At 52.1% G+C, this 11,827-nt stretch overlaps 2 protein-coding genes across 3 annotated transcripts in view; both read right to left on the reverse strand.

Annotated features, from left to right (window-relative positions):
- The window catches only part of hps3 (HPS3 biogenesis of lysosomal organelles complex 2 subunit 1), a 15,730-nt gene extending 11,195 nt beyond the window's left edge, over window positions 1–4,535 (reverse strand). Inside the window, exons 1-6 of one of the 2 annotated variants that reach the window (XM_088621320.1) lie at window positions 3,981–4,535; window positions 2,848–3,333; window positions 2,008–2,194; window positions 1,135–1,223; window positions 579–765; window positions 198–279 (exon numbers count right to left, since the gene is read on the reverse strand). In XM_088621320.1, the coding sequence (XP_088477446.1) occupies window positions 198–279; window positions 579–765; window positions 1,135–1,223; window positions 2,008–2,194; window positions 2,848–3,333; window positions 3,981–4,197 (1,248 nt within the window). In that variant the 5' untranslated portion in view covers window positions 4,198–4,535. The remainder of the gene's footprint in view (window positions 1–197; window positions 280–578; window positions 766–1,134; window positions 1,224–2,007; window positions 2,195–2,847; window positions 3,334–3,980) is intronic. The other variant, XM_088621328.1, reaches the window with a different exon arrangement.
- A 1,377-nt stretch (window positions 4,536–5,912) lies between these two features.
- On the reverse strand, window positions 5,913–11,043 carry fetub (fetuin B). The gene is made up of 7 exons (XM_088621372.1): window positions 10,778–11,043; window positions 10,150–10,263; window positions 9,421–9,508; window positions 9,137–9,303; window positions 8,785–8,898; window positions 8,041–8,139; window positions 5,913–6,550 (listed from the first exon to the last, which is right to left on the reverse strand). The coding sequence occupies exons 1-7, from the start codon at window positions 10,991–10,993 to the stop codon at window positions 6,245–6,247; spliced, it is 1,104 nt and encodes a 367-aa protein (XP_088477498.1). The 5' UTR covers window positions 10,994–11,043; the 3' UTR covers window positions 5,913–6,244.
- Window positions 11,044–11,827: the final 784 nt, after the last annotated feature.

An 11,827-nucleotide genomic window follows, 5' to 3' on the forward strand; every position in this document is an offset into this window, starting at 1 on the left:
CACTGGGAACCCCTGCTTTATGGACAGGAGTAAGAAAACGGCCATTTAAAAAAAACACACGAGCTGGAGGGAGACAACCTAACGGACTAGTTGGAAGCGACGGCAGGCACGTCGCCACGAGAGCGGCGCGATCTCGCGGTCTTGCAAACCCCCGGCTCCGCGTCGGCGGCTCAGGAGATGGGGCGCAGGGGTCGCACCTTCAGCATCGTGTCAATGTAGGGGTCCAGGCAGCGCGCCGCCACCGCGCCGCAGCGCACGCTGAAGCACATCAGCGCATTCCTGCGGGGAGACAAGAGAGGCCGTTCTGTCTCCTTCTGCACGCCGATAAATACGAAACAGCCCGGGCTCTAGCGCCAACGTTCATCCCCACGATGCACAGCGGCAGCACATTCTTAAAAAACCACCACAGCCCTGGAGTTTCTCCTGCCCTCCTAGTGTCCTACCCTTTAGAAAGAGCCTTCTGGAAACGAGCACCCCTGCTGTAGAGACAGCCAGATGCCCAAAGAGCAGATCAGACGGGCAGCAGTGTTGGTCACAGGTCTCCGGCAGGGCCTGACACTGAAGTACTGGGGCCTCACCTGGTGATGACGTGCAGGAAGAGGCCAGTCAGGGACGCCTGCTGGGCCTTCTCAGGGTACAGGTAGGTGGAGACCAGCTCCACGCTGCTCTCAATGCTGTACAGGTAGCCGGTGTTGGGCAGGGAGAAGAAACAGAACACCGAGATGGGCTCTCTGTGCTTCACCCCATCAGCTACGTCCTGATCGCCTGTGGACAGAGACACAAGGCAGGAGCACTGACTGACGACCCCAAACAACCACCTGCACTAGAGCGAGCACGCTGGCCTGTGAGCATCCATGCTGTCCACATTTCCCATCTGGACAGTCAAACCCAAGGCCAGCTGGGCCGGAACTGGGCGACAAAGACCAAGTGTCCCTCATACTGTCTCCCCTGTCCCTGCGTCCCCCTTTCTCTACTGTCCCCACTATCTCCCCTGTCTCCTCTGTCCCCCCATCTCTGCTGTTTCCCCTGTCCCCGTTGTCCCACATTCTACCCCGTCCCCACTGTCTCCCCTGTCCCCTATATCTCTGCTGTCTCCCCTGTTCCCCCTGTCCCAGTCAGCCCACTCATACTCACTGGGCCCAGCGAAGATGGGGAGCAGCTGCAGGGAGTGCAGACGGGTGTCCTCGACGCTGCAGCCTTCACTGAAATCAGGAGCAAAGCGCCTGTTCCAAGAAAAAAGCAACAACAGAAGGTGAAGTCGCTACCCTGACATCTCTCAGAACATAAAAACCTGACTTTGCTTGAACACAACGTTGCATTCCGAGCTTCAAACACCATCTTCCGGGTTTACTTCCATCAACACAGCTGAACCACTGCGACATTACATGACCTCTCTAGGTCACAGTCAGGAGGCACCTCAGTGCAGCATTTGTGCCAGTTCCTGCTTTCAACACGCCCTGCGTTAACTACTAGCTCTCTCTCTGGCAGTGAGAACGGTGGAGAGCACTCTCTCTGGCAGTGAGAACGGTGGAGAGCACTCTCTCTGGCAGAGCAGTGGCACTGTGGCTAAGGATCTGCGCTCTGACCCCAAGCTTTTCTCTCCCTGTCTGTGCATCTCATGGAGAGCAAGCTGGGGTCTGCAAAAAGACAAATTCCTAATGCAAGAAATTGTAAATGGCCAATTAAGTGATCTTATCTTACCTCCTCACTGACGCACTGCGTTGGCACTGTGTAAGACACGCTGGGCCAGCTCTTACCCTGTCAGCTCAGCGCATGACCCTTGTACGGGAAAGGAACAGCAGGTTTCCTCTAGCACAGATATCGCAAATCGTCTGCCCAACACAGCTCTGCTCAGGTTCCCAAACTTGCACTCTGAACGGCTGAGGCCAGACCAAAGCCCGACAGACGACAGCCGCGGGGACACACCTTCTAACGGAAGGAGTTCGTATTTCTTGCACGGCGTATCTAAAACCGTACACTGGCTCGTGTCTCGGGCTGTTTCCGCACCTGTAGAGCACGTAGGTCACCCCCAGCTCGGCCCGGGACTCCTGCTCCAGGCTGGTGCTCTCCAGGGTGACCGAGACCCCGCAATCGCGCGCCTCCTCCCCCAGCAGCTCCTGGTTTCTCGGACACAAGTAGAAGTCCTCCGGATCCGGGAGAGATCCCCCCGTGGGACCGCCTTCTGCCCCCAGATCTAGGCGACAACACGGGGCCTCCTCAATATTTCGGGTTACAGAGCAGGTGCAAAGCCAGTCTCAAGCAGTGAGACTGGCGAACACATTTAGCCATCCCCCTCGGACCACACCTACACCATCACCATCTACCTCATTGTAATTTATTTATTGTACGTCTCCAGTCATTGTTTACACGTCTGTATTGTTTACATTCAAACTGTCTGCATGTTTACTTGCACATTGTCTATTGTTTGTTTGTACATTGTCTTGATGCACTGTTTGCACTTTGTTTTGTTTTTTACACTTGTTTTACAATCGAGAGACTTTCTGTAAGTAAGAATTCCATTGTACCAGTACCGGTTACATATGGCAATAAAGTTCAAGTTCAAGTTCAATAAAGTTCAAGTTCAAGTTCACTGCGAGCAGCACTCACAGTGCCGCACTTCCCACTGGCTAACAGGGCTGAAGCTGATTGCCGCTGTGGGGTCAGGTACACAACAGTAACTCACAATAACATCACCGAGCGGCACAGGGGAAATGTCAAGACAACGGCCAAACCTAAGACAGGGAGGATTCTGGGAATCCGGAAGCTTCAGAGAACGGACAAGCCATGGGTGGCATTCTGGGAGCAGCAGCACATGAAAGGTGCAATTTAAAAGAGGTGCCAGCCCACCTGCCCCGCCTCCCGCGGCGGTATCCGCGGGCACCAGGGTGCGGTCCGGGCGGGGCCGGAGCCGCCGCAGCCTGACCACCAGCACGTCCAGGTCCCGCTGCAGGGCCACGTGGTCCCCACAGAGCGCGGCCCGGGAGGCGGTCCAGCCCGGCGTGTGCAGGACCAGGACGCGCTCGAAGTCCAGCACGGCGCGCTGCTCGCCCAGCGCCTGCCCGCGCAGGCCGAAGACCACCGCGCTGTCGGCGCAGCCCACCAGCAGGCCGCCCGTGGCCCCGCAGCACGCCACGCAGGCCGGGGGCTCCCGCAGCGGGATCTCGATGATCTCCATCTGCTCCCGGGGGGCCGCCCGGACGGAGGGGCCCCGCAGGAAGTGGCCCAGGAGCCGCACCCCGACCCGCGTCCTCTCGGCCGCCTGGTGGCGCCAGTTGGTGTACGCCCGCAGGTAGGTGGCCTGGTTCTTCTCCTCGATGGTGACGAGGTAGTCCCCTGGGGGAGCGAGCAGACAGGGCAGGCTGCTGAGCTCTCGAAAACGCATCACAAAGACCAACAACAATACTGGTGGGCAGCTGCGTCAGCATGCACGGGCTGCAAAGGAACAAGTGGAAGGTTTACTCCCTGCTGGAAGGAGAAGACAGAAAACACAACGTTTCGGGCCTTGGAGCCTTCTTCAGGTGTGTGAAGAAGGCTGAAGAAGGCTCACACCTGAAGAAGGCCCCACGGCCGAAACGTTGTGTTTTCTGTCTTCTCTTTTCAGCAGGGAGTAAACCCATTACTTGTTCCTAGTAATAATACTGCCTCACACTTATATAGTGGTTTTCCGGATTCTCCACTTTACAGGTAACGGGGACTCCCCTCCGCGCTCACCAGTGTCGTCCCCACCTGGATGATGCACACGACACACCAGCTCAGACACTCTGACGACACGAGGAAATGTATCGCCCGTGTTAACAGAACAAGCGCAAAACTAACAGCGACGCATCAGTAACTTCGCTGTCAACGTACTGATGCGGAAGATCTGTAAGCCGTTTTCAGTCAGTAAGCGTCCTGCCTCCCCCTCCCCCGATAAAACATCATTAAACTTGCCTCAGCTGACTCCAGAAAGCGCACAAACTGACCAGTGACCCCGCCCGTACCTGTCTCGCAGTAGGCGATGGTCTGCACCTTCCCCATGGCGGAGAACCTGCAGATCAGCGTGCAGCCCTCCTCCCGCACCTGAAACGCCTCGATCTTGCACCCGCCGCCGGACACCACGAACAGCGCGTCCCCGCCGCAGCAAACCAGCCCCGGTTCCTGCTCCGTGGGGACGATTTGCTGGGACGCGAACGGGTGGCAGTTGTAGACGTGCACCATTTTCTCTGCAACAGCCTTTCCCTACTTTTCTTTTTTCTTCTTTTGCTGGGGAGGCGGGCGAGGTCGCAGGAGCTGGGGGTGACACCCGCCTGGGGCCAGCTGGATGATCCCCGTCACATGCCGGGCCGCCTCGGGACGGACAGCGGCGCCGATGCGTCTGCCGGAGACCGCCGCTGAGTCCCGCTGCCCCCCGCTCCCCAAAACGCCCTTTTCCCAAAACACTCGGTGAGTGCGCGTGTAATAGGCCGGCAGGAACACAGAAAATTAATAACTCGTGACGACCAACCCGCAAAAGCGGACCCCTGTTTACCAAGATGTCAAAAATGAGAGGAAGCCCCGCCCGACCTCCCTCTCATTGGCTCAAACAAGACAGGAATTCGGCTGCGACTTTGTCTGCACTTTTCATTGGTGTGTGGGGCTGTCAGTTGAAAGGCACGCCCTCGTCGTGAAATAACGTGCTCCCCTATTGGCTATCTACGATAAACCCGCCCCCCTACCGCAGCGTTCACGTGTTCCCGAGTGAGAAGGGTTGTTGAGAGCTGAGCTCGTTCTCGTCTGACGGTCTTCAGGTCTGGTCCTTTCGTGGAAGGGAGGGTGACGAACCAGCACCATGTAAATGGTCGAGGAAAGTTTGGGTCTCTTTTTTTATCAGTAATTATTTCAATCACTTATTTTATCAGTAATTATTTGAATCACTTCTCTGTCACAAATCACAAATCATGTACGAAATCAAGCCTTTCTGGTGGAACTGATATCTGATAATGCTCTTGATAATGCGCTGCTGAACTTTGGAGCAAACACTCTCGACATGAGTAGTCCAGCACAGGTTACTGTCTATGTGTACACCTAAGTACTTATATGGATCAACCTGAGTGATAAGTTCATTCTGGATTACTACATGTAAGTGATCACCAACTGCTCTGGGATCAAAAACTATTTCTTTTGTTTTTTTTAACATTCAGAATGAGGCTATTGTTGTCACACCATTGCACAAACCTTTGGATTTCTGACATCTATAGTTGAGCTGCTACCTCTTTGCATTAAGCCAAGAACAGCTGTATCATCGGAGAATTTGAAGTTTGAAGTTGCTTTGACTACTGCTTGTACAATCGCTTGTATAAAGTGTGAACAGAACTGGAGAGCTCACACAGCCCTGAGGGGCACCTGTGCCAATAGATCGTGACTCAGAAAGAGTTTTGTTGACCCTGACATACTGTGTACGATTTGTTACAAATGAATGGTATCATCTTATAATGTTATGGTTAACGGACATTTGCTTCAACTTGCTTATCAATAGATGGGGCTTCAGCGTATTAAGTCCACAAACAGCATCCGAGCGTAGGCACTGGGGTCCTCTAGGTGTTTAAGAACCAGATGCATAATGCTGTTGATTGCATCATCGGTGCCCCACCGGTGTTTATATGCAAACTGATATGGATCCAGTACAGTGTTCACTTCTGAGCACAGCATGGATACCATAATCCTCTCGAAAAGCATTTAATCACAACAGATGTCAGTGCTACCGGCCTGTAGTCATTGTCATAATATTCCCCCTCTCTGAACGGGCTCCATCACTCTGCTCTCCTCCCCACTGAGGGCACATCGTCCAGGTGGGGCTACGGACTATATTAATTTTATTGTTATCATTGTTGTTATTAAAGAAAATGTCAGAAGATGCCCTGCTAGCGTGCCATTCACTACTCTTGACTCGGATACCAGTGCGAAATGCTTTATTAAACCAAGATCTGGAGAGCCAGATGGAGACCAGTCTGTTCAGAGGTTTCTCATCTGTTTCAAAACAAGGAAATTAATCACATTGTTTAAAAAACAAGGTAGCAGCTTTTCAAAGAAATACATTGGTCTTTCAGGTCTACCCTTTCACTCGATCCCTTGGGAGATAATACTGGAAATAGTTCTGCGCTATTAAAATGATTTCCTCGCGTAGTTTTGTACTACCTTGCGCCTGATTTCTGACACAATCTTGTGCACCTCAATAGGGGCAAAGTCACTTCATGCTCGCCCAGAAACGTCGCCGTGCAGGGACGTTTCACACAAACACGTGCTTCTTTTTTCCCGGACACTGGTTGGCGGCGGTGTGGTGGTCCGCGGGCAGGTGGAAGTCTCTGGGCTGGCTCTCGTCCGGGGGCAGCTCCTGCACGGTGCCCAGCGGCCCCGGGTGCGGCTGGGTGCCCGTGTCGCTGGCGTTGTGATGGTGGTGCTCGTGGGCGTGCAGGTGCTGGTGCTCGTGCAGGTGCTGCTCGTGGCTCTCGTGCTGCTCCCCGGGGGCGTGGCCGTGCACCCCGTGTCCCTGCGGCGCTGCTTCCTTGTGCCGCTGCTCCTCCTTCCGCGAGGCCTGAGCAACGCACACGCAACACACACGCGCATACGTGCAAAGCACATGCGCACGTGCACAACACAAGCAACACACACACGGACGCCCAACGCACGTGCACACACAAGCAACGCACACGCAATGCACAAGCACACACAAGCAACACACACGCAGACGCCCAACGCACACGCAATGCACATGCACACACAAGCAACACACACGCAGACGCCCAACGCACGCGCAATGCACATGCACACACAAGCAACGCACACGCAATGCACAAGCACACACAAGCAACACACACGCAGATGCCCAACGCACACGCAATGCACATGCACACACAAGCAACACACACGCAGACGCCCAACGCACGCGCAATGCACATGCACACACAAGCAACACACACGCAATGCACATGCACACACAAGCAACACACACGCACACGCAACAAACACACGCACACACATTAGTGGACAATCAAACCAGTCATTAAGCGATGGTGTGAGTGTTTTTCATTACCGATTCAAATCTGCCATGCGCACGGGCCTTCAGGCTAACTGTGAGTTTTTGGTGTCTGAAACCCCCCTTTGCACCAACAGTTCTCCCTGTGTGCCCAGTTGGATATGACCTTGAGAAAATGTTACAAACGAGAGGAGGCCGATGGGTCCGCCTAGTCCATGTGGTTCATGGATAATTGATTAAAGAATCTTATGCAGCCATTTCTCGAAAAAAAGCATGGGATTTGGCTTCAACAGCATGGCTGGGCAGCTTGTTCCAGACCCCACAACCCTCAGGGTACAGTAGTGCCTCCTCATATTTAAAGGTTTCCCTGTTGTTTGTGTTTCACTGTATATTCTGAAGAAATGCACATGCTGGAATTTGTCAATTCCTTCATAATTAGATAATTAGATTGAGAAAATTATTAGGGCTTCGCAAACAATCTTGAGTTAAAAAAATAAACATTTTTGATCATGTGCTGAAAAGGACAAGATTATATATTTCTTTTAACTTCACTCATCCATTACTAGAAAGATGCTTAATCCTGTTTAGAATCAGTTTAAACCAGAGCCCTTCCTAGAAGCACAGGGCACAGGGTGGGAACCCCACCCTATATGGGACACACGCAGGGACAGTCCAGGGTAGGAGGACACAGTGGAACTGGGAAATGGAACTGGGAAGAACATGCAGACTCCACAGAGAAGGTGTCATAGTCTGAAATCAATCCCAGGACCCCAAAGTTGTGAAGCGGCCGTTCTAGTCACTAGGAGGTGGTGCCTCTCCTTTTACATTAACATGTAATGTTTTTGTGAAAGGTTTTGTTTTCTTTTAACAGTTTCTGTAAAAGCAGTATAACCTAGAAATGTTTCACTAATTCTAATTAGAAGTAATCAGCAAATTCTACAAGCCAGATATAGTGGTTCTAAAAACCGCTTGATGTCGTGCGCTTTTCTCAGTGCTGTATGTCTGTTTCACGGTTTCTTCTTGAGATAGCGAGTGTGAGAGTTTCTTACCTCTGGTTCAAAGATTTCACAGGTGGCAGTGATGTGATCGTCACCGGTGAGCAGTTGGGGAGAGGGTTCGTAGTAGCTCCCCTTGCAAAAACCCGTGTGCTGTATTTTTGAAAGAAAAACATTTTCACTCTCTCACACAGCTGATAGGACTTTGTTTCATTAACAAAATCCAGTGGATTAAACACAAAGCACTGATTAATTTCCATGAATAATAATAATGATAATGTTGCTTTATTGGCCCTATACAATTTCTTGCATTAGGAATTCATCTTTTCGCAGACCCCAGCCTGCTCTCCATGAGACACACAGACAGGGAGAGAAGCTGGGGGTCAGAGCGCAGGGTCAGCCATTGTACGGCGCCCCTGGAGCAGTTGGGGTTGAGGGCCTTGCTCAGGGGCCCAATGGAACCAGCAACCTTCCAGTCACAGGCACAGATCCTGAGCCCCAGAGCCACTGCTCCACCAATTTCAGGGAAGTTTCCATGGTTTGTTGAGACATGTGGGACATATACATAAACATCCAGAACTGTTCCAACTGTTCTGGTGGTTTTGCTGAGGATTAAGATCAGGGAATTATTCGAGCCAGGGATGAGATGGAAGTTTGTCCCACATTTCTCGACAAACCATGGAAGCTCTGCCCTGAAACTCTGATGGGGGGATTCTGAGTATTTGTATTATTAATGACAATTAACGGATTTTGATCTACAGCGAGAGCTGGACTCAAGGAGCCTTGTTTGTTACTTACAGCAAACTCACAGTCCATCAGTTTGCATTTGGAAAGATCTACGTCAGCGGTGTCCTTGGTGCACTCTGTCTCCTGGATGATGTACTCCACACTGTAGTGGAACCCCCGGAACCACTGCAAAAAATAACCCCTTAAACTTTCACAATGCGTTTAAATACAGAGCCTTTAATAACCTTTTAATTGAAGGGGGCCAGTCTCACGTGTTAAGTGTTGAGCTGTGGAAATGTCTGCCCCCTGTTTTGTCTGATGCACTCACAGAACACGTGACAACAATACAGGACCTTTCATTACAATCACGCAGAGACAAGACCAAGATCTCCAGTCTCATCGAGGCTGGGAGAATGCAGCTCACCGTCGAGCGCGCTCTTGTGACGTTGCGGAGGGCGAAGTACTTTGTTTGTCCGCTGCCGTTGTTGTACTTGGCCAGGGAATTCTCTACAGCCAGTAACACAGCAGGAGTGTCGAGCCGCACTAACGTTGCGCAGTCGGGACAAACGCTGACTACCCTGGAGGCGGACACTGAAAATCAAGATGGCAAGATAAAATATGACAGCAATCTACGCCCGGCAGGGAAACTTTAACAACCCGACGGTTCTGACCCAGGGGTACGCCTGCAGAGAATGAGGTAAGACGCACCTGGCCGGAGAGTGCAGTTGTAGGAGCGCAGATCGACGATCCGGCGAACTTTGTTTATGTATATTGAGGTCTCACATTTCCCGTAGGACTGTGGGAAGAAACGGAGAGCTGTTTACACTGCAGCTTTCTGCGAGAATTGTCCCAGATTGGCAACGCAATTCGCACGCTCTCCGATAAGAGCGCCAATGACACACATTTACAGTAATTAATGTAAATTAATAAAGTAATTTCTACGGAGGCAGAGGCAGTGCAATACAGCATTTAAAGGTGAAAATGTGTGACTGATTGTTGCAATGACACTTTTTCAGTCATTGTGTTCTGGTTCAGTAAAAACACACATTTACATTACAGAGCTGTGTGTCATATGGGAGAACTGCAGTGGCTCTATCAGGGCCTTTTGCACTTCTGGGCAAGCGTACAAGACTGTAGTAAACTCTATAAATAATAAAAATAAGATTTTAGATCTATAAGTTTAGCAACAAAAAAAACACTTCAAAGATACTGAGTTTCTATTACAAATCATTAAAAGTAGTAAATCAACTGGGTGCACACCTCTGCTCCACACTTTCAACAAAGGATATACAAATATAAGGTCTGGCTTGCTTTAGCCACAGGTGAGCCAGTATTGTTACTTTCAAGCACATCTGGTGAGCAGTAGGTTTAGATTTGATTTAAAAAAAAGGACCAGTCCTGACTACAGTGGAGCTTTTGCAGTCGTCCGGAGCTTACTGGAGCATCGTGCATCTCTTTGACCTCACAAGACTTCCAGTCTCTCTTGCTGAGCACGTGGCAGGAAGTATCCAGGATGTCCAGAGTCAGCAGGTAGACAACCCCTGTGTCCTCCTGTTGGCAAGAAAAGGGCTTGGTTACGTCCGCAAGAGGACAGGCCTGCTTTCCTGGGGCCTTCATCTCCCCCTCGAGGCCCTGACCATGCCTTCCCATCAACCCCACTCTGCGTTGGCGTTGACGCCCCCAGAGCCAGGGTCAGGGGCCGGACTTTGGTGTTCGTAGGCCCCAGGCACTTTCTCTTCGAAATGTGCCAAAAGAGGTGTGAACGCCTATTGAATTACGACGATTGACGGAGTGAGTCGAGTGACCATCACTTGGATCCTTCTAGTCTCTAGAACAGCCACCGGGGAGCGCAGGATTATTGATCTGGAGCACCTCCGGTCGATCGCAAGCCTGTTGTTTCAGCTCGTTCCTCGTTAGTCGCTCGTGTTTCCTTCCTTCGTGGCCCCTAAACAATTCCGTAGGCCTGCTGACAGAGCCTCAGAGGGAATCCGGCACCGGCCAGAGTGGGAAAGCAATCCACTCCTTCTGCGGAGCCGAGCCAAAGCGAGTCGCGGGCCGCACTCACCTCCTGCCTCTGCTGGACGTCGTGGACGCGGTTCAGGCTGTAAACGTAGCCTTCCCGGCGGTCGGCGTTTATTTTGCCCAGGGCCAGTCCGGCTGCAGCCAGCACAGCTGGGTCTTCGCAGGAGCCCGGCTGCAGAGGGGCCTGGGCCTCCCCGCGCGCCCCCTCACACAGCAGCAGGGCGCTCAGCAGCAGCAGCAGCAGCACAGGGGGCTTCATCTCTCTCCGGCTCTCTGCACGGGGCCCAGTCTGAGCGGACTGAGGCCAGGCAGGCACCGGCCCCCTTTATACCCTGGGTTATCAGGGGGCTCCAGGAATGCGGGACTTTGCCCAGTCCTGATGAGCCTGTGCAAACACAGCCTTGAGGAGAGCGTGGGGGTGGTATTGACCAAACAGCTAACAGAATGACCACCTACTGGTCTTTGCCAGCAAGCCGACACCTCCACTGGTCAGGCAAGGGGACGTCAGAGGGCCCTCATCTGCATGATTTACGAGCGTCTACTGTACATAAAACAATCAGACTGTCGCGCAATGTGTGGCTGGATGTGTTGTCAACACGGGGTGAAGCGGTTTTATTAAGTAGGAGCATCAGCGGGACTATAATCCCGGCACTTCTGTGGGAGCAGGACAGGAGCATTAAAATTGGGGTCTTCCCAATATTCCCATCCATTTTCTTACGGCTTTATCTAGTACAGGGGTCGCGGGGGGAGCCGGAGCCTCTCCCTGCGAGCAAAGGGCATGAGGCAGGGTACGCCCTGGGAGAGACACCAGTCCATCACAGGATACAGCAGATATGAACACGGACACACAGGCCAGTTCTCCCAGAAACAACAGTAACCAGCTCTCTTAAGTGCCATAGGAATAGGGGAGCTGTTGGGATGGTATTTAACTGGAGGATTTTGCTCAGGTCTGGTCCTTTGTGCTTTGACAGACTCATGTACATACATGCTCCCCAACTTCACTGCATCTTGGATCTTCCCCTCTTTTCACGGCTCTGGATGTAAAACCCACGACACTGTTGGATACGTAGATAGGGAAGCAGCACTCTTCGAA

This window comes from Lepisosteus platostomus, chromosome 2 (genome assembly GCF_059453375.1).
Source record: "Lepisosteus platostomus isolate fLepPlt1 chromosome 2, fLepPlt1.hap1, whole genome shotgun sequence".
NCBI lineage: Eukaryota > Metazoa > Chordata > Actinopteri > Semionotiformes > Lepisosteidae > Lepisosteus > Lepisosteus platostomus.